We start from the raw sequence: 22844 nt of genomic DNA, 5'->3' as shown, positions 1-22844 counted from the left end.
ACAATACCCAGTATCAGGCAGCTTCCAATGTACCTGAAGAACTCCCAGGCTGAGTCAGGATGCTGCCCATGCTGGGAATGGCATGTCCCTTCTTGGCCTGGTTTTGTGAATATTTGGCTGTGCCAAACAAGTTGTGGAGCCACTAGGAAGCCGCAAAAGACACAGCTGCTTTCAAATGAGAAAACAAAATACAAATAAAATGCCATCCTTACAGTTACTGGAAGAGTATAATTTTCTTTTCTTTTACCTTTCAGCCCAGATGTCCCAGAGAAGATATTTACTAATGGAGTTTTGGTGGTAAGTTTATGAATTCTGTTTCTTTATCTGACCAGCTAGTAGAGCTTAGGTCTATAAAGTGCAGGCACTCAAATTCTGCATACCTAAACACAACTTTCCTGTGCATGACAAGCTGGAACTGGAATTTGTGCTACTTAGCTCTCCCACTCAATTCCCCCAAGGTGAGGAAGCTCATACTGGAACAGAGAAGCTGGTTACAGTTGCCACACTCCACCTCGCATTCCACCATCAGATGAGTGCCACCAAGTGGTAAAAATCAAAGCATGCTATCCCTGCCACCTTCATACTGAAGCTCCCTAAAACACTGAGATTGGGGCATGCCAGTTGATTTAAGCTTCTCTGTGCCTAGCCTTTTCCCCTGCGCTGCCTAGAGAATTTAACAGACTCCAACATGTGCTGGCAGAATATTCATAACTATAAAACCATGTTACATTGTTGGTGCAGAGGTGAGGAACTGCTGAGCTGCAGGGTGTTGTTGGACTACAACTCCCATTATCCCTGGCAATTAGTCATACTGGCTGGGGCTTATGGGAGCTAGATATCAACAGCTTCCTGCATTCCTGCAATAATGGATATTGCCAGTAGATTGACAGAAGAGAAATCCTTGCAAAGGAACCTACAATTTGGGCTACTTTACTAGTCAAGCAAAAGATTGTGCTCGGCAACCCCTCATTTCTCCCAACAGGTCTCCTGCTATCACCTCCCTAATGATGAGCTTAGACACTGCTGCTTGAAGGTGTTCAATGTGCCTTCAAGTAGCAGTCTCTAAGATACCCACCCTGCCCCAGTCTTTCCCTAGAAAAGAGTGGGTGGGTGAGAGTCTTCTTGCCCAAGGGCTACTAAGCAAAGGAGTGCAAGATGCCTTTCTCCAGAGGCATTCAAGCAAACCCCGCCATTCTGGCCTTTCCTGCTCTCACAGGTTTCGTCTTGTGTGGCTGAGGCACTCCAGTTGCCTTGGAAACAACCCCCAGCCTTTCTCCTAACTTAGAAGATGGGATCACTGGACAGCTGTAGAGCTGATCTTAAACCACCTCTGTAGGTTCAAAGTTGGCATAAGCATGGCCCATTGCTCACCAGAAGGTGGCGACAAGTTTGTCACTAAAGCAATCCAGAGGTTTATGTTTGTTCCTTCATTGGCATTGCTCATCACTATGATGGGCAGATACTGTATCTGCTTTCTTTCTATTCTAGATTCCAAAACCATTTCTGTGGTAGTGGAGATGGAGTCTGTATACTGCAAGGCAGTCTAGAATTCCTTTCTTTGGGGGTTGGGCCATCTAGTATCGGAGGCAGGGGGCAGGATTTGTTTCCACGGTAATAAAGTCCCCAAGTGCTGTGGTAATATTTTTTCCATAGGTGTGAACATCCACCAATAAATTCTGACATACCCTGAATTTTGTTCCTTTCCTAACAGTCTTTTCAGTTGCATCCTATTTACTTGGCTCATTGTGGATGAGCAAATAATTCATTAAATTTATAAGAGAGATTACATTTTATGTAATGCTACATTGCATATACAGTGGTACCTCTGGCTGCGAATGGGATCCATTCCGGAATCCCTGTTCGCAACATGAAAAGAGCGCAACCCGCAGCAGCGCGTCTGCGCACACACGGGTTGCGATTCACCACTTCTGCACATGTGTGTGACATCATTTTGCGCATCTGCGCATGCGCGAGCGGCAAAACCCGGAAGTAACCCTTTCCGGTACTTCCAGGTTGCCGCGGGACATTACCTGAAAGATCGTAACATGGGGAAAGGATTTGCTGAATTAATTAACTGAACTGGGATGCAAAAAAGGGAGGTGTGAGGAGGTCAGAGAAACAAGTGAACGAAAGACAAGATATGGAAAGATTGATTTGTTTTTAATTGTTACTTTATTTTTTCTGTTTTTTGTATTTTCTTTTTTCTTTTTGTATTTTTCTTTTTTTGTATTATTGTAATTTTGTTTGAAACTTTAATAAATATTATTTTTTAAAAAAGAAAGATCGTAACATGAAGCAAACTTAACATGAGGTATGACTGTAGTACTCAGAGAAGCCAGAGTTAAATCTATCTGAACACATAACCTTTGACCTGGAAGGTTTAAGTGTGGGGACTGGCTGTGGCTAAAATTAAGCCCAAGTTTATTACATTTGCATCATAATAGCACCTTACATAGCAAAAGCAGGCTGCGGCATAAAAATCTATATTTGTTCTAAATTCACTCTTTGATTCTAATTTTTATCCTTTACAGGCGCGTGAAGTTGCCTGTTTGGAAGTTCAAATAGATGGGGGAAGAAGGAAAACAGGTAGGCAATTTTTAATTGGGGTTGGGGGAGTGCCTTAGTTCAGTGGGAGGGCAGTGGTACACCCAGTTCAGTCCCTGGCATCCCAAGTTATTGTTGGGATAATCTCCTGTCTGAAGCCCCAGAGAACTGCTGCCAGCCGGGATGAACAATAAAGAGCTAGATGGACCAATGGTGTATGGCAGCTTTCCATGTGTATATGTAATATAATAAAATAAGAACTAGCTAGTGTTTTGTCGGCCTCTCTGCAAGCTAGCTGGTGTCGCCTCCATGCCTAGTCTTTACTGAATTGCTGTGAAGTCATAGAACATTCATGACCATTTTAACTGTAGTCCTATTCAGGCATTATGCCTGAACACAAAATCTCCACGCTAGTACCCCATGCTTCTCTGTACCGAGCAGAGAAAGTCTGCAAGGGGGGATTTTACTTAACATGAGTAGAACCCTCTATATCAGTGTTTCCCAAACTTGGTTCTCCAGCTGTTTTTTTTGGACTACAATTCCCATCATCCCTGACCACTGGTCCTGCTAGCTATGGATGATGGGAGTTGTAGTCCAGAAAAAGTTGGAGACCCAAGTTTGGAAAACATGGCTCTACATGATAGGGAAGAAGAGTTTGGATTTGATACCCCGCTTTATCACTACCCAAAGGAGTCTCAAAGCGGCTAACATTCTCCTTTCCCTTCCTCCCGCACAACAAACACTCTGTGAGGTGAGTGGGGCTGAGAGACTTCAAAGAAGTGTGACTGGCCCAAGGTCACCCAGCAGCTGCATGTGGAGGAGCAGAGACGCAAACCCAGTTCACCAGATTAGGAGTCTATCGCTCTGAACCACTACACCACACTGGCTCTCTGCTGACCCTGGCAGGAAATAGCTTTCAATTCCTTTCCCCTGATTCCTTCAAAATCTGCTGCAGTGGGTTGGAGGAAATCTGAGTACTGCCTCCTTTCCCCTTTTGTGAGGGTTCTCCTCTGTTGCAGCACCATCACTTCTGCAAACAGGAGGTGACCTTCCATTCGCAAAAAGGGTACAGTGGGTCCCAGGCTGCTTCCAGCATCTATAGCCTATTTATGAAAGCCATTTTAAATCAATTTTTTTTTGGAGGGATTATTAATATATAGATCTCTGTATTGCTTCCCCACCACCACCTTTCTGTAGAAAGAAAATTCACTCTTTCCGTGGGAGGATCCCATGAAGAAGCTCAAAACCTCACGTTGCGCACCTGGCTTTGCCGTGCTGCTCCTGCTAAATTTCACTACATCAAATATAACCAATCAGAATTGGATATTGAACTGCCGAGGAGACAGCTTCTTACGGTATGTTGGGGTTTTTTTTGTCTCCGTAATAAGGCTGAGGGGAGGCTGAGCCACAGACATTCGTCAGGTAGGAGCCAGGAGACACCAGAGGTGAGAGCTGAGGCAATGAAGCCAGAGGACACACCAAGAGGCACCATAAGTCAGTGCTGGGCAAGACTATCCTTGCCAGCTTGTATTGGAAACCTTTACAGAGAAGCCCTTCCTGGTGAAGAGAGCCATGGCCAGTCTTGGGCGGGCCAGGACATTTCAGTACAGTAACTGGCAACTCTTCAAGTCAGTTGCGGAGGAAGGGGTTTCGGTACCTGGGATGGCGGGGGTGTGGTACATTGCCAGTGGGGGCATGGCACGTCACATGCGGGGTGTGTGGCATGTCACCCATGCGAGCTTCCCAATGGGGCGGTGCCCACCTGTGCGAACATCACAAGGCGGTGGCGTCCGCCTGAGTGAGCGTCATGCCAATGGGGCGGCACCTGCCCACCCGAGTGTCCCAAGGGGGAGGTGCCTGCCTATGGCGATGTCACGCCCCCAGGCTGGCACCTGGGGCACACCTCCCCCCTGCCCCCTTCCTCTCCCACTGCTTCAAGTGCCCAGGGAGACACTTTACCCTCATGGTTTACTACCAAGCACCTGGTTCCTAGTTCTAGCCTCAGAAGCCCGTGAAAGAAAATATCAACTGCTTTAGATGATTTTCTCCTAGTGATAAATTTCATTTTATATGCAGGCCTCCTCAGACACGAATGAGTCAGCAACTGTTCCCCTGAACACTCTTCCTATCAAAGAGCAAGTGACAATACCACCGGTGAGACTTCCTATTGACTCCTAGGGATACCCCCCCCCCCCGCGCGCATTAACACTTTTTTCAAATAATGGGACAATATTGAGTGCATTCACACAAAGAAAAAACACCCCATGTTAACTCTTTCTTGTCATTCGCTTGAGGTAAAGCTTTCCTATGAATGTGGCCCACATTCTCTGATTTATATTTAGCTAGAGTTTGAATTATGTTAATACTTTTGGCACATTTCAGCACCAAATGCAGGGCACATGGATAAGAAAGTTTCACAATTTCCTGCCTGCCATAAATTATGGTGTAAACTAATCCATACTTTCATTATCACTCAAACCAGGACAGTTCATATTTATTTAATTTGCTTGATTTGAAAACAGACTTTTTATCTCTCCCCCTTCTCTCTTTACAAATGAAGATCTGTAGTTATAAAACTGCTCTTATCCCAAGTTCATGCTCATCACCCAGTAGATATTTTATCTATTACCATCACCAATTTTTAACTTCATAATAATGACCCAATTGGTTATTTCATTATTTGGGCCATTGTTTGGGCCATTGTATCAATGCATTGTTTTATTTTGAGATTCTGATCTACTTAAAAATACAATTTTGGGAATGCAGGTCCAATTTTGCATAGTTAAGAGGAAGATGGCAATTGCCACCTACAGTACATGTATTTTGGGTTACTTTTGGGGAGGAGTAAAACCACAGAGGAATTTAAATACTTTCTGGAACAGACAGAAATGAATACTCAAATGTCCCTTGGTACTTAACAATATATCTTCAAGCTGAACTGAACTTAATATCTCTCCACCCAGCATTTGCAGAACCTTCTGTCCACTAATGAAGGGAGATCATTTTTGCATCTTTCGGGGTTTTTGCCACCCAGCAGTTACTTGTATTTCTATTTAAGCAAAAGATGGGAATAATCCCTTAGCATCTCATTAAAAGTGTACATTTTCCAAAACAAATGTTGACCCAAACTTTGGCCTCCCACACCAAGCATCTCTTTTTTGGGGGGAAGGGTCTTCCCCCAGACATTCAAAATTCAAATGTAAACATTCAGTTCATCCCTCATGTATGTATTTTTGATTATTTTTTTTCAGAACAAAACATTTGATTTGAGCGTGAAGTCAAAAGATTGGTAAGAAAACCTCTTCTTAACCTGAGCCTCCCCAGTCACATGTATTTCCCCTCACTCCTTAACTACTTTGCTTTTATATGGAATCTCACAAACCTATGATGTTTTGAATGTCTGGCTTGAGGTGAATTAACACCAAAAACCATTATGTGTGAATGTAAGAAATACATGCATCTTCAAAGCAATTTGGTACCAAGTTTTTTAAAACCGTTTGTTGTCCAGGTGATCTGCCTTGGGAAACAGTTCTTAAGATGCTTAGCAATTACGTGGACCAAATGAGACACAATCCAGCTGTTATGCACTATGATTTCTATACCTTTAAGCACACTTATTTACCTTCTGGATTCTGTCCATTGCATTTAAGTGTGTTCAGATTTTAACAAAACCACATTATGGGCATTGCTCAGAAAACATTGCTCCCCGGAATCATATGCTCAGTCTTCCCTCCCCTTTCTTTTTTCCATAGAAACCTTGAGCTTGAGCCTCCACTTCCCTGTCTTTTTATTTACATCCTGCTTGCTTATACAGCCAGCACCACGCACCTGCTCCAGGAGGTGGCACTGCTGTCAGATTCCTCCTCCTCGGTCTCCGTGTTGCTGTTGTAAAACTAACCCATTGGGGAAGAGGGTGGAGACGTAACCTGGGTAGAGCAACAGCATAAATTTAAGGCTCATCCAGCACACACTCAAAGCACATGACTTCCCCCAAATAATCTTGGGAACTGTGGTTTAAGGGAACTGTGGGGGTTGTAACTTTGTGAGGGGGGAATTATGGTTCCCAGGATTCTTTGCAGGGAGTCATGTGCCTTAAATGTACATTTGATGTGTTGTAAAGGTATGGTATGGGGATGCGGGTGGCGCTGTGGGTTAAACCACAGAGCCTAGGGCTTGCCGATCAGATGGTCGGCGGTTCGAATCCTTGCGACGGGGTGAGCTCCCGTTGCTCGGTCCCAGCTCCTGCCAACTTAGCAGTTCAAAAGCACCTCAAAGTGCAAGTAGATAAATAGGTACCACTCCGGCGGGAAGGTAAACGGTGTTTCCGTGCACTGCTCTAGTTCGCCAGAAGCGGCTTAGTCATGCTGGCCACATGACCCGGAATCTGTATGCCGGCTCCCTCAGCCAATAAAGCGAGATGAGCGCTGCAACCCCAGAGTCGGTCACGACTGGACCTAACAGTCAGGGGTCCCTTTACCTTTACCTTTTAAAGGTATGGCGTTAGTTAGTTCTGCCTGTCATTGGCTCTGGTTCCTCTTCCTGTTTGCTTTCCATTTTGTCAGCACCGTTGGACAGCAGCCACCCCTGACAGCAACCTATTCAGTTTGTTTAAAAATCAGCTTGTGGTTCAGCATGGGGTAGGGGCAAGACTGCTACTGCTGCATTCTTCCCTGATGGTTAGGGAAAAAACCCATTGTGCACACACATGTGCACACTCGAGCAAATGTTTCTTTGATAGATTGCAGCCAGCAGATGTAGCAGGCTTTAAAACTATCTGCGTAAATTTCTCTTGGCCTTAGGACTCAGGGCCTGCTTTGTAAAAGGCCAAAAAGTCTTGATGTGCGTCTAGGATATGATCTGTGCTCAGATGAAAAGAATTTCCTACAGAAACGGAAGAAAGTGGTTGCTGCTACTCTGAAAAGTCTTCTTCATTTAGACCAAGACCTGAAAGACCATGAAGTAAGTGGATCACAAGAGTGCCATTTTCTCCCTACAGATCTTGGTATCTAGTGCTACACTTAAGCATTTTTAGACTCTGGTTTTATGATGGGAAATTGGCTCTGTGGTGTTAGTCCTGTGTATTTCTTCACTACTACAAAATGTTGTGAAGAAGTTGTCTTGCTGCATCTTAGAACCTTCTGCTTATCCTTCTAATGAGGCCCTGGACTTATTTATTAAATGAAGTTTTAACATGCCTTTCAGAATAAATTATGCTGCCAAGGCAGTTTATGTGTCAGCAAATCAATACAGTAACATTATACAAAAGTTAAAAAAAAGTTACTCTGCAATCCTATATTTTTTGGGAAGTGGCCATTGGAAACTGGCCTGAGATCTGCAGACGAAGGGCAGTACACAAATTTAATAAATAAAATAATAACCAATAAAAAACTGGTTATTTTCTTGTGCTCAACAGGTGCCTGTGATTGCTGTGACAACTACAGGAGGTGGAATGAGAGCATTAACCGCTATGTATGGCACCCTTTGGGGTCTCCAGAGACTGAAGCTTTTGGACTGTGTTTCGTATATAACAGGCTCCTCAGGGACAACATGGTAAGGGATGAGAACTGTGATTTGTGTGAGCTACATGTGCTGAAACCCTTCTTCCAATATTGCATCATTATCTGACTACCAGTGAAATTAGAGGCAATTATTAATTGATTTCATAGCGTACTGTTACAATTAAGTAGGTGTACATAGTTTCTCCTTTGGCTTTCTGCACCAGCAAGGAAGTACTTAAATTTTATAAAACTCCAGAACGCCCTTGGTATTGTGAGTCTATGCAGAATAATTTTTCCTCAGTTGCTCCGTGAGTCAGTTGTTTGGTCAGGTCACAAGGCAGGACTAATAATTTATTACCTGGGAGTCGAGAAATGAGAACAGTGCTTCTCAGTATACGCAAATTCCCCCCCCCCCCTCAATAGCTGAGCTAGTTTATTGGTTTCAAAGAACACAATGAGCTGAGCCAAATTTCCCAACAGTCTAATACAACTCAACATATGTCTGCTCAGGATTAGGCCCCATTGAGTTCAAGGGGGCTTACTCTCAGGTGAATGAGTATAGAATTGCAGACCAAGATGCTAGAAGTTGGCAGGATAGTCTCTTTCCCCCAACCCCCATGTCTGAGCGGGAAGAGTGGGAAGGAGCGTCTCCACCCTCATCATTCTACCCGGACACTGAGGTCCAGCACCGAGGGCCTTCTGGCGGTTCCCTCACTGCGAGAAGCTAAGTTACAGGGAACCAGGCAGAGGGCCTTCTCGGTAGTGGCGCCCTCCCTGTGGAACGCCCTCCCATCAGATGTCAAAGAGAACAACAACTACCAGACTTTTAGAAGACATCTGAAGGCAGCCCTGTTTAGGGAAGCTTTTAATGTTTGATGTATTACAGTATTTTAATATTTTTTTGGAAGCTGCCCAGAGTGGCTGGGGAAGCCCAGCCAGATGGGCAGGGTATAAATAATAAATTATTATTATTATTATTATTATTATTATTATTATTATTATTATTATTATATTTATTTATTTATTTATTTGTTGATAGTTGATGGGCTGCTGACCTGTGTTTTATTTTAAAAGGACATTTAAGCTAAACTAAAATTAAATAGCATATTTTAGATGATAGGGTGTCTGAATCGTTTTTCCAGTTGTTTGTCTCAGTTCAAGCATTCAAAGACAATATGTTTAACTTTCAAAGATAACACCTGCCTACAAAAGTGAGAAAGAGTGGCGGCGGGAGTGAGAGCCCATTTCTTTCGAAATTCCACCCACCCCTTACTAGTGAATGGTTGAAAAAAATGTCTTGCAAAAGGTTCTGCACAACACTACTTGTATACTTAACCTGTATTATACAGTCTGGAATAAAAACAAATCATATCTCCTTTCCTTTCTTTTCCAGGACGATGTCAGATTTGTATGAAGATGCTGATTGGTCAAAGAAAGATCTTGGGGAGATCATCAAGAAAGCTCGAATTCAAGCAGCCAAATCTAAAATGAGTGCCTTTTCCTTGGAAAGCCTAAAAGCTTACCATAAGGAGCTATGCCAGAGGACCATAGCAGGATATAAGACATCCTTCATAGACCTTTGGGGACTCATGATCGAAGCCATGCTGAATGATGGGGTATTCTATATGTGTTTGTTTTCAGAAATGTTATCTGTTTCTTCCTTCAGAATTATTTGTGTCATCTGAAGATCTGAGGGCAGAGGAGAGTAGAATCAATACATTGCCAAATTGATGCATAATGTCATCAAAATACACAGTTGCTAAATCTCACTTACCATTCCCAAAAGCAGGGGTGAAATGAGGCTTTATTTCACCGGGTCAAAGACCCAGTTTGGCACCCCCTATGCACATTTGCGTCCAGGGACGCGGGTGGCGCTGTGAGTTAAGCCACAGAGCCTAGGGCTTGCCGATCAAAAGGTTGGCGGTTCGAATCCCCACGATGGGGTGAGCTCCTGTTGCTCGGTCCCTGCTCCTACCCACCTAGCAGTTCGAAAGCACGTCAAAATGCAAGTAGATAAATAGGTTCTCTGGCGGGAAGGTAAACGGCGTTTCCGTGCGCTGCTCTGGTTCGCCAGAAGCGGCTTAGTCATACTGGCCACATGACCCAGAAGCTGTACACCGGCTCCCTCGGCCAATAAAGTGAGATGAGCGCCGCAACCCCAGAGTCGGTCACGACTGGACCTAATGGTCAGGGGTCCCTTTACCTTTATGCACATTTGCATGCACACACACATAGACTGGGAGCCTCAATGGTGCCCCTCTGGAGGCTTCACCCACACTTGGCTAGTCCCCCCCCCCCATAGCTACAGCTCTGCCAAACACTTGGGTGAAAAACTACTCCTTGCCTCTGCTGCTTTTCAGGTTTTCTGGTGATGACCACTGATTGCTTCTGAATGCCAGGGTTGGCTCTCAGGTGCTGGACAAAGTCAGGATATTTCTGATGGTTCACTTTATTATTAATCATTTTAGCTCCATGCAATTTGCAGTTGGTCCGACAGCCAAAGTCTATTCCCACATTGACTTCAGCAACAAAAATTTTCCCTTTGGATGAGCCAGCTGCTCTTCTTCTCTTGCTTTGCTCTCATGCAAATAGAATAGAATAGAATAGAATAAATAAAATAAAATAAAATAAAATAAAATAAAATAAAATAAAATAAAATAAAGGCTATACCTTATTCCCCTGTTATTGATGGAATAAAATGGAGTATTGGGGATGTTGCCTTTGGAAAGTGCAGTCTAAGCCAACCATATGTGTCTAGTACAGAGGTGAAATCGCTGCAAACTTTGTTACCCTCTGTTTCAGCCTTCCCTAATCTGTTGCCATCCAGACATTGTGGACAGCAACTTCCAACAACACAAGTCAGCATGTCTGCAAGTCAGGGATGATGGGGTAGTAGCTCAGAGCAAATGAAGGGCAGCAAGTTGGGACAGGCTGTTCTATACTGTCCTTTCATGGCCATTTTTCATGCTGTGCTTTGAATTTATGCTGGATCCTTAAAAAAAATAATGCAATACTTAGGAGGGATTTTTGTTGTGATTGCAACCTGTAGGGACAAGGCCAGCCCTTGCATGATTCACAGGGAGGCAGCTGCCTCAGGCGGCAAATTCTGAGGGGTGGAAAGTAGATAGGAATGTTGCTGTTTGGTCTGCCTTGCAGCCCCTAAGCTAGCTAGCTTGCTGTCCTAGGGTGCAGTGGAGGACTCTGGCCCATCACTAGTGATTCAATTACCTGTCTAGTCAGATTTTGTGCACAAAATGGGAAATGCACCATCTTGTCCTTTGCCTCAGGCAGCAAAATGGCTTGGGTTGCTCCTGTGTAGGGAGGAAACATGTAGCCTTTCCTTCTTTAACCTGTATCATGATTGAAATCCCCCCTTAAAGGCAGAAAACTGCTAGCTATTTCATTTATTATTATTGTATTTTTACTGCCAGAGATGGGGAGAGGTGCTTGTGGAATGTGTTACCTCAGGTTTCAAAACAACCCAGACAGCTTTGGGTACTGTGCACCTCGATTTGAGGGCTGGATGATACCATTTGCTGTTCTCCTGAGGCAGCAAAATGTTTGGGGTCAGCCTTGCAAGTTCCTATTTTTCCCAGATAATCAAATATATAATGTGTATTTATTTTCCCTACAAAAATCCAGAACAACTACCATAAACTCTCAGATCAACGACGAGCATTGAGCAAAGGCCAGAACCCTCTTCCAATCTACCTGGCTTTGAACGTTAAGGACAATGTTACCACAAGAGATTTTAGAGGTAATGTTTTCCCCAACCTTCTTCATATTTTAAGTTTGTATGGCAAATTACATGGTCAGGTATGCACATATCAGAACCAACAAAAAGGGAAAATTCATCTCCTGGACTCAAGCTGAGCTCAAGCACCTTTGGCCCTCCAGATGTGGTGGAACCAGGGCTTTTTTCAGCTGGAACTCGCCGGAACTCAGTTCTGGCACCTCTCTGATAGGAACCATTGCCATTATATGAGAACAAGGGAGGTGTTCGTAGTGAGTTCCGGCACCTCTTTTTCTAGAAAAATAGCACTGGCTGTGCATCATACCTGGCCATTGGCCTTGTTTTCTAGAATTGATGGAAACTGTCGCTCAGTCACAACTGGAGGACCCAAAGTTCCCACTACATGATACAACTGTGCCAGAACCCTTCCAGATTGTGATGAAGGATAACTGGTGACACCATCTTAACTTTACCCTACAAGTCATTTATTAGACCTAGAATGGCCACCTGTTGAAACAGGATACTGGATTAGGTGGTCCTTTGACCCAATCCAACAGGGATCTTCATATTTTCTTAACCAACTGCGTAGATTTAAAGGAACTTTCCATTGTCACCGTTTCTGGAAGGGTAGCCATGTTAGTCCATCTGTCCTGAGGCACCCTTGAAGGCTAAGACAATTATTATGGCATAAGCTTTCATGAACCATTGTCCACTTTATCAGATGTATACAGCATTATTCTGAGTGGCAAGTACATGTGGCATGTATATTTTAGGGAGTGGGGTGTAAAAATGCAGAGAAGTATTGACTGTGATAATTACAGTGGTACCTGAGGTTACATACACTTCAGGTTACATATGCTTCAGGTTACAGACTCCGCTAACCCAGAAATAGTGCCTCAGGTTAAGAACTTTGCTTCAGGATGAGAACAGAAATTGTGCTCCAGTGGCGCGGCGGCAGCAGGAGGCCCCATTAGCTAAAGTGGTGCTTCAGGTTAAGAACAGACCTCTGGAACAAATTAAGTTCTTAACCCGAGGTACCACTGTACTTTATTGACAGTGACCATTCACAGTAAAACGGTAGCTGATAATACAAACATCCTGGGATTGGTAAGCCAGTCAACACACACATTGTGATAAAATCCATTCTGCTATAGCACTGAACCCTTGATGTACCATAATTCAACGGTTGTCCTCTATGTGCACTGTAGGACAGGCAGTGATCCTATATATACACTCCCTGGTGTATCTACAGTAGAATGCAGCAGTGACATCCTCTTCCTTCTCATGGTGCCACTGCTGCTTGCTGGGATTGGGGACAAGGCAGGGGGAGGCAGCAGCGAGGGCAGGAGAGCTATGGGTCACCCCAACCTGGAGCTCCTCTGATCTCACATTCTCCTCATCCTGGAATGTGCAGAGCCACAATCAGGAGGGCACCCTTACTGCTCTGTCCCTTTCACATGCTGCTACTGATGAATGCATAAGGTTGGGGAAACAGAAGGCAGTCAACCATTGTTTTATACTTTTTAAATATTGTGTATGGCCCATGAGGAAGACATTGGCTTGGAATGTGTCGGGCTGAATAAAACACTTCCTTGTGTCTCTAAACACTTCCTTGTGTGTCTTTTGTATTTCCTGTAGGTGTTAAAAAGCAGAAATGAGTTGCGGAAGTTGTTATTTAAATACCTAATCCTTTTTGATGAACACAAATTGCTGGGTTAATTATTAGCTTAATCAAAACCAAAAATAAGCATAATCCCCTCGTGTGATTACTTTCAACTGAGAAAGCTCCCCATTCTCTTTCCATAGTATAGTAAATGTGTTGAATGTTGGCTTCCTTGCAGAGTGGGTAGAGTTCACACCATATGAGGCGGGCTTCCTGAAATATGGGGCGTTTGTTCGTGCTGAAGATTTTGGAAGTGAGTTTTTCATGGGGCACCTGATGAAGAAGCTCCCAGAATCAAGGATCTGCTTTATGCAAGGTGACTTTTTATGTCTGGTGTGGAGGGGAGGGAGGGAGGACATACCTTGACAAGAAGGCAGGCGATGATTCATTCGGTAATGCGGGTACAGCCTGCACTACTTGGGGAAAAATGTGGAACGCTGATGCATATCAGGTTTCTGTTACATTTCCACACTCACTGGGTCTTTTGTTTTCATTGCATTATGACTCCCAGGGGTGGAAGCAAACTTTAAATTCTATATATCATGCTTAAATGATAAAAAAGGCGAATTCCATGCTAGGGATTATATGGAAGGCGGACAGAAATGAATCTGCCAGTATCATAATGACCTTTTACAAATCTATAGTCTAGCCACACTTCAAAATACAGTTTCAGTCACCCCTTAGCATAAGAGGAGCAATGGTGGATCATTTCACACATCCATCTAGAATCCAGCATCCTGTTTCTAAGAGTGACCAACAAAATGCCTGCTACCAGCAAATGACATTTAGTGGCATATTGCCTCTGAAGATGGAGGTTCTATACAGATATTACGTCTAGCAGCCATTGATGGCCCATTAGTCTGGTGCAGCAGACTACTGTTGTTACTACTTGCAGTTTACCAACTTCCTTCCTTCCTTCCTTCCTTCCTTCCTTCCTTCCTTCCTTCCTTCCTTCCTTCCTTCCTTCCTTTCAAAATGTTAGTGTTCCTCATTCTGTGTTGTCCTATCCTGATCCATATACATAGCTAAGTACCACATCAATGTAGCCTTTGGGACAGCCTTTCTCAACCTTGGGTCCCCAGATGTTGTTGAACTACAACTCCCATCACTCCTAGCTAGCAAGGCCAGAGCTCAGGGATGATGGGAGTTGTAGTCCAACAACATCTGGGGACCCACTGGTTGAGAACCGCTGCTTTGGGGGCTGGTGGTAGTTCAAAATATCTGGTTAGGAAGACTACATGAATTGTTTCAAATGCAGCAGTAAACAAGCCAGCTGGTCCTGGCCAGGAAAAACCTAAAACAAGTCGCAACAGAAATATATATAAATTCAAATGAAATGTAATTTGAAATCTGGAACAACAACTACATTTGTATACGAGTTTAAATTGTGCCACTGTTTTGCCCCAGAATAAGAAGGTTGAGGTAGATAATTTGTTGGACCAGCTTCCAGTTCAGGATAAAGTTTTGAGGGGAGAATGTTCTACTTCATTCGTTTCTTTCTTTCACAGGAATGTGGAGTAGCATATTTTCCAAGAATCTGTTGGATGCCTGGCATGCAGCTGACAATTCAGAGGACTTCTGGAACAGGTGGACCCAAGATAATATCACTGAGATTGGTAAATTATAGTCCACGCTCCATGTGATTTTTGATGTAACCATACACAGATTGGTTTGGGGGCTGGCTTCTTGCTGCGTGGAAATACCTCATTCTGAAATTTGCAATGCAAGTGCTTTGTGGGGGTGCAACTTCAACACCCAGATTTAGTTCATCATAAGATTACCTTGTTCCAGAATGGTTAATACTCATGTCTGAGCATACTCGCATACATGGTTGGCAGCCTGAACGTGCCTTTCATTTTCACTCACCTTGCACACCTGTCCCGCCTCTGTGGTCACTGGCCATTCATGGCTATAATGCAAACTTTGCCAGCCTGGTGCCTTCCAGATGGCTTGGAGTACGTGTCCCATCAATCCCAGCTAGCATGGCTATGTTGGCCCAAATAAAATCCAGAAATCAAGCATGCAGTTTGGGTCTTATGGGTATTAGATTTTTGGTATATGTGTGGATGTAATATTTCAACAGACCTATTGAAAAATTTTATTCCCATGTGCACATTTAGTGGTTCAGAGGAAGTACAGCCGTGCTCTCTTACTTCACTGTCTGTGAGTAATTGCTTATCTACTAGGCCAAGGTGACTATAGATAATGGTATCTATATTTACCCCAAGAGTAAAGGTCTGATCCTAAAATTCACCCACCTTTTAATTAGCTCCCCTGAATCATTTTAAAACAAACATATTGTACACCATCCCTATCCATGTATCTGTTTAGTTTAATTAATTTTATCTTTCTTTAGATGAAGAAAATGATTTTTAAAACAGGTTGTTCCTCATCCCTTTCCATGCACCTTAATTAACTTTGTTGTTCTTCAGATGAAGTACCTGACTTACCGGAGAGACCTCACGAGATGCCGACTCGCATGTTCACTCCAGCAGGCAGCCTTTCCAATACTCTACGGGATATTTTGACAGACCGTCCAGCGGTGTCAAAGTACCATAATTTTTTGAAAGGGTTCCAACTGCACAATGAGTATGCACAGGATCTACAGTTTTCTAAGTGGAAAGGTATACCTGTAGCATAAATTTCATTTGGAAATAAACAATTTGCATAGCATAGGCTGAATCAATTACATTTTTTCTCATCGAAGAGAATTCACTACTGTCATTATTACTGCATCACTGCTCCAACTGTTGTGCTTCGAGAGAGAGAATGAATGGGCCAGGGTGGAATGTAAGGGGATAGTGGAAACTGCACTTACTCCTACTAGGTGAAAAGACTCTTTCCTTGTGTTCATTGGCATCTCTGCAGTGGTTCCTCACCTCTGGCACATCATTGCATATGGCAGCAGCTGCTGCCCGCACCACTCTACATAACTGAATCCAGCTCTCAGCACTAGCACAAAGGGAGTAGAGTCCTTTTGTGTTAGTACTGTGTGGAGTGTGCCTGACCCTGGGCAGGTGACCTGTGTTGTGCTGTGCTATGTTGAAAACACTGTTTCGCTGCATCCTGCAGAGGGGTTATCCCAAATTGCCCAGTATGACTTTTGGATCTCCACTGGCCTCCAGATGTTTATTACTACTACTACTACACCTACAATGTAAACTTCAAGTCATTTTTAGCAGGCTTCATGTGATAGTTGCAAGTTGCTTTTTACAGGTGTAGCTGAATGCTAAGTTGTTTCTTTAACGAGGCCTGAAATGTGTGTGAGCCATTAAGGGACTGCTATGTGTTTAGAAGAGGGACGCGGGTGGCGCTGTGGGTTAAACCACAGAGCCTAGGACTTGCCGATCAGAAGGTTGGCAGTTTGAATCCCCGCGACAGGGTGAGCTCGCGTTGCTCAGTCCCTGCTCCTGCCGACCTAGCAGTTCGAAAGCACGTCAAAGTGCAAGTAGACAAATAGGTACCTTCCGGCGGGAAGGTAAACGGTGTTTCCGTGTGCTGCTCTCGTTCACCAGAATCGGCTTAGTCATGCTGGCCACATGACCCAGAAGTTGTACGCCGGCTCCCTCAGCCAATAAAGCGAGATGAGCACCACAACCCCAGAGTCGGCCGCGACTGGACCTAATGGTCAGGGGTACCTTTACCCTTATGTGTTTGGAAGGCCACAATACAAGACTCATGTGCAGATTCTGGGGGAAAGGATGGCTTACTGCAAGGTGGGGAGCAGTGATTGAGGTCCAGCTTAGCTGCAGCTGATCCATGGTGGTCTTCTGGTCCCTGAGTGGCCAATGGAGACTGTCGCTTCCTCCTCCACTGGCTGTGTGGGCTGCCCCAGTGTTTTGGCCAATCACAAACAAGCCAGGAGACATGGTTTGGCGGGCATACAACAGGCAAGTGTTCACACCCCTGTCTTCCATCTGCTATTATCCCTAGGCTTAAAAAGAGGCCCAGACAGGAATTTTCCTCCAGAGAAATTGGGCCTGTCTGGGGTTTTTGCCTGCCTCATAGCCGTTGTCACAACTTGTTGGCGGATAAGGCATTGGGTTGGATCCTTAGTCAAGGCAGAAGGCAGGGTTTGGGAGTCTACCCTCTGGCTACAAAGAATTGGGGTACCCCATTAAAGGAGTCCAGGGGGAGGTGCTGCTATCCAGATGCCCAGATGGGGCCAATGAGCCACAGCACCCCCCTTCCATGGAGAGATCACCCCGATTTGATGTATGTCATTCTTGATCCAGGATTAACTGTGCCAAACAATCAGCAGACAGGTTGGATGATTCGGAATACACATCCAGTGCCTAAGCCAAAACCTACTAACATCTGGGGTCAATAAGGATGTGGCCTGTTTAAATCACAGGATGTTTGTCCTGTGATTATTGCACCTTCCCAACCTTGCTCCCTGGTTGTGGTCACACTGTTCCTGGGCCTAATCAACCACTCACTTCCAGCCTGTACAAAATGGATGTGGACATAAATACAGGATGCAGACTGTATGTGTGTGGAATACTTGTAGACCATAGGCTCAGTGTAGAAGAACATATAGAGGTCAAAGACATCTGAAGGCAGCCCTGTATCATAGCTGTCAACTTTTTCCTTTTCTTGTGAGGAATCCTATTCGGAATAAGGGAATTTCCCCTAAAAAAAGGAAAACATTGATAGCTATGCCCTGTATAGGGAAGTTTTTAATGTTTGATTGTGTTCTTACATCTGTTCAGCGCCACCCAGAGTGGCTGGGGCAACCCAGTCAGTTCAGTGGGGTACAAATAATAAAATTATTATGTGGAGCAAGCCCAGCAAATGTGATTTGTTCTTCTTTGCCACATCTGTTGTCTTATCGGTGCTAGTTTTGTGATAAAATTATTTTTCTGAAGGGGGAGCAGAAAGGCGATTGCTTCTGGATTTTGTTGGTTCTTTTCATTTGAAAGCCAATGCCTTGTTTTGTAGATACTGTGCTTGATGAATCCCCTAATCAGTTGAGAGATTCAGCAGATCACCTGGAACTGGTGGATACAGCATTTTTCTTTGATACCAGCTGCCCTCCACTTCTGAGACCAGAGAGGAAAGTTGATGTCATTCTGCACTTCAATTACACTGGAGGATCACAAGCTAAGGTTAGATGGGTATATTAATTTTTACTATTATTAAATATTTTTGAAAGATAATCCAGATGTATGTATTGAAAACAATATCCAGAAATAATAATAATAATAATAATAATAATAATAATAATAATAATAATAATAATAATAATAATAGTTCTAAACAATCCAGTTAATATCATAGTTCAAAACCAAAGGAGGTCTGCCACAACATTAGGATTAAAATGGTCTTTTAATTCATTATCAAAAAGATCTCAACTTTCCAGGGTTGGAGTCAGCTATTTCTGTAGCCAAGAAAAGTGCAATTTACTTCGGAAAAAATTCATATGTTCCTAGCCTGAATTTGGTTGCAAAAATTTAAAAGTTTACTGTTCACATTTTTCATGATTCTTATTGATACTGTTGGTTTGATTTTTTTTAATTAAAAAGATAAAAAAGTATAGGAGAGGCAAATTGATATTGAATTTAAGTGCTTTAAAGTTAAGAAACATGCCGTTAGGTTAAATTGTTTTTTCCTTAAGTCTGTTTAAGATTTAGAAAAAAGTTATTTTTTAAAAAAATCAATGTTGCTGAATTTAAAAGTTTCCTTTCGGCTCTAGTGGTTCCCTTTCATGACAAATTAAATGCCTGTTTTGACAGCATGGACAGTTTTCTGTATCTTGTTTTGCATCCCATCATGATCATATTATGTTTTCAAATGAAATTACTGCTTGTCAAGAACTCCGTGGTTGGTTTCTTCTTTGGCCCCTGCTAAAAATGCTTCATTTTGCAACCGTAGCCTTTGGAGCGGGCCTCTACATACTTCACAGAGCAAGGAATCCCATTTCCCAACACTTTGCTGAATGATGAAGAAAAGAAAAATCTAAAGGAGTGCTACGTGTTTGAAGATGCACACAACCCAGATGCTCCCACAGTGATTTATTTCCCACTAGTGAATGACACCTTCCAAAGATATCTTGCACCCGGTGAGTTAATGGCAGCCAATATATAACAGAAATAACATTTATTTCAAGTACTTCATCCAAAACAGATTTTACACAATCTCACATTTTCTTGAGAAAGTCTTGCTGGTTGTAATGAAGTTGAAATGTGTTTTGGTTTGTGAACTTACAGCTCAATCTTAATCATATTCAAAAGCAAGTCTGATAGAGTCCAGTGATTTCCTAGCTAGCATGCTTTATCTTACAATCTGATACTTCATTTAAATCATTGCACAATGATTAGGGTGGCTTTATCTCAATTAAGATCATAGACCATATTTCTATAGTGAGGTGAGGTTAGGTAGACTTGGAATATTTATTTCTGTAGGGCATATTTCTATAGTGAGGTGAGGTTAGGTAGACTTGGAATATTTATTTCTGTTCCATGAGTTCTGACATCATAATCTGGGACTGGGAAGGAATATTATACACCAGAAGTGTAAATTTTGGACATTTGTTTTCCAATCAGAACTAATAATAATATGTTAGTCACTTTCTCTTGCTCAAGATAACTCAAAGCAATTTACAACCCAAAAAAGCTTTCCACATCCCCACATTTTATTAAAATTATATGAAAATTGCTATATTATTGCTGTATTCCACCTTTCTGCCTTAGCTGTATTTCATCAATAAAATCAATCACACAGTTAAGCATAACAAACTATTCCTGTTTGGAATTGTTCTATGGCAGGGGTCAGCACCCTTTTTTTAGCTGTGGGCCAGTCCACCGTCCCTCAGACCATGTGGTGGGCCAGACTATATTTTGAAAAAAATAATAATGAACAAATTCCGATGCCCCACAAATAACCCAGAGGTGCATTTTAAATAAAAGGACACATTTTACTCATGTAAAAACACGCTGATTCCCGGAGTGTCTGCAGGCCTGATTGAGAAGGCAATTGGATCCGGCCCCCGGGCCTTGGTTTGCCTACCTCTGTTCTATGGAATCTAAAGTGCAAATTGCTTATGCTCCTGACTCAAGATTACACAGTAATCTTCTGAATGCTTCCTTTTGAAACATTCATTAATTTACTGATTTGACACTTTTGACCAAATTCTGACCAAATTTTGACCAAACTGCCGGAGGCAGTGGAAGACAGAAGTGCCTGGCGTGCTCTGGTCCATGGGGTCACGAAGAGTCGGACACGACTAAACGACTAAACAACAACAACAACAACAACAAGTTGTAAACAAGTTGTAAAGAGTTGGATTTGGCCTAAGTCCACCCACATAGCTTCACATCTAAAAATCTGAGCCTGAGTGCCCCACATCCAAGCCAACAGTCTAGTCTTTGAACCACACTCCCTTTGGGTCAGAAAGGACCCCCCCAAAATGAAATTTAGATAGAGACAGGGTTGCTGTCCTTCCTGGCATGCCTTCTGATTCCACTGGCTAAGCTTTGGAGATGAGCTGTCTAAGGACTTGACTCTCTTTTCTTCTTTTCTTCTGTAGGTGTGGAACGTAGCACTGCTGAAATGTCACTGGGCAATGTTGATATCTCTAGTGCCTTTTCTCCATATTCCACAAGACAGGTTTCGCTGCAAGACGAGGATTTCAACAAGCTGCTGAATCTAACTAACTACAATGTCCAGAATAATGCAAGCACAATCCTTCATGTTTTGCACAAAGCAGTAGACCAGAAAAAACAGGCCTGGTCATCTCAGGCTGCCTCATGAATACACCTTTCTTTTAGGGATGGGGGGAGATATTCAGTTCAGTTACCATTGAAAGGTGCCAGTTTGCACTTTCCAAAAGTATATGCAAACCAAAGCACAGCAAGGCTTCAAAATTTGCACTTCTCTGAATTTTGCAATGCAGTTCTCCGGTCAAGTAATGTGTACAAAAATTCATATGCTAGGATAAATTATGCATTAAGTGCATATAATAGTGAAGCAATATGTACAAAAGTGAATTACATATGGGGAAATTGCTTTGCAAAAAGTACTTTAGGCAAAAATGTACAAAATTGTGTCTTAGTAGAAATCTGCACTAAAATGCTGCTGAATTTTCATGAGTGCTTTAAAAAAAAAATGCAAACTGATGTGGAAGGTGGATAAATGAACTTAAGACTGAAACAATGAGAAACTGAAATTGAGAGATTTGCCCATCCCAACTTCCTTGCCAGCTTAAGAAGAAAACTTGTAAGTGGGGAAGAGATCTAATAGCTGATCAAAATGGTAGTTGGTTTTAAAGGAACTCAAATAATTCAAAACTGACTACTAATTTTTTTTCTTAGTTTTTTTCAACATGGGAGACCTCACTTAGCCAAGACAAGGACAGATAGCTCTTTCTCGATGTTTACTATCATTGCAATGGTTCTAGTATGCAATTGGCAGGGTGGGATAGGGAGTTCCATCTGTGCATTTGAGCCCACAAAAGTTTGGATCATGGCATACAGACCATTGCAATTCCTTCCATATTTTCAGATCCCTTATTATTCAAATGTTTCCCTGTAGGCATAAATATTGATTCTTTACTATTCATTTTAAATCAGCCAAGGTAGTTTTCTCACAGTATTTTCTCTAACTCATTTGAAAAGGGTGGTTAATCTTTCATCTAGATATTGTTCAGACTAAAGTGTTATTCTTAATAACTGTGAAATACAGCCCATAACAAACTTATATAAATGCCAGATTGAAATCATGGTTGAACAATTGAGTTACACTCTGGAGGGTTGTTTATCTCACAGACTGCAACCTATATGCTTTATCTGGGAGTAAGTCCCATTGAATTCAGTGGAGCTTCTTGCTGACTCTGAGGAAACACGCAGGATTGCACTGTCAGATCTGTTCTCTTACCTAATACTAATTCTTTGTTGCAGGCGCAAAGTTACAGCTACCGTATTTAATCCTTTGTGTGTGTGTGTGTGTTAATAGGCTACATTTATCTCTTCCTCACATGTCTTTTGTTTTAAGAACTGGTTTCCTGTATGATGGTAGATGTATATAGTCAGCTGAAAAGTTTATGGTTAGGTAACTGCTTTCATGTGAAGAAATGCTAAAATCAAAAGCATGAACAAACAACAATAAAATTTTGCCACCTAGTCACTTCATTATTTTTTCTGTTCATGAGTTTTGCTTTTCCTGCTTGGATGCAGGGCCTGGTTTGAACTCTTTAATTATGAAGGGTGTGGCAAAAAGTGCCTGGTTTTAAATCTTTAATTATGAAGGGTGTAGCAAAAAGTGCCTAGCTTTTTTATAGCTTTTTTATACACATAATTAATATATTGTGTACTTTTTCCTTTAGAATCTATCTGCCACCTCAAGGGGCACTCAAATTCACTAAAAAAAATGCTTAAGTATTTATTTTATGAGATCAGCTATTCACTGC

At 42.6% G+C, this 22844-nt stretch overlaps 1 protein-coding gene across 1 annotated transcript in view; it reads left to right on the top strand.

Moving 5' to 3' along the window:
- The window catches only part of LOC114585925 (cytosolic phospholipase A2 epsilon-like), a 35295-nt gene extending 12751 nt beyond the window's left edge, over positions 1 to 22544 (top strand). The window contains exons 5-19 of the mRNA XM_077919736.1: positions 255 to 297; positions 2532 to 2586; positions 3742 to 3899; positions 4621 to 4698; positions 5796 to 5833; positions 7344 to 7503; positions 7958 to 8094; positions 9436 to 9658; positions 11685 to 11799; positions 13617 to 13754; positions 14947 to 15054; positions 15871 to 16062; positions 18380 to 18546; positions 19313 to 19499; positions 20967 to 22544. Coding sequence (XP_077775862.1) covers positions 255 to 297; positions 2532 to 2586; positions 3742 to 3899; positions 4621 to 4698; positions 5796 to 5833; positions 7344 to 7503; positions 7958 to 8094; positions 9436 to 9658; positions 11685 to 11799; positions 13617 to 13754; positions 14947 to 15054; positions 15871 to 16062; positions 18380 to 18546; positions 19313 to 19499; positions 20967 to 21190 — 2023 coding nt within the window. The 3' untranslated portion in view covers positions 21191 to 22544. The remainder of the gene's footprint in view (positions 1 to 254; positions 298 to 2531; positions 2587 to 3741; positions 3900 to 4620; positions 4699 to 5795; positions 5834 to 7343; positions 7504 to 7957; positions 8095 to 9435; positions 9659 to 11684; positions 11800 to 13616; positions 13755 to 14946; positions 15055 to 15870; positions 16063 to 18379; positions 18547 to 19312; positions 19500 to 20966) is intronic.
- Positions 22545 to 22844: the final 300 nt, after the last annotated feature.

Source organism: Podarcis muralis, chromosome 1 (genome assembly GCF_964188315.1).
Source record: "Podarcis muralis chromosome 1, rPodMur119.hap1.1, whole genome shotgun sequence".
Taxonomy (NCBI): domain Eukaryota; kingdom Metazoa; phylum Chordata; class Lepidosauria; order Squamata; family Lacertidae; genus Podarcis; species Podarcis muralis.
The sequence above is the reverse complement of the archived record's forward strand: the minus strand, read 5'-3'. Positions and strand labels throughout refer to the sequence as shown.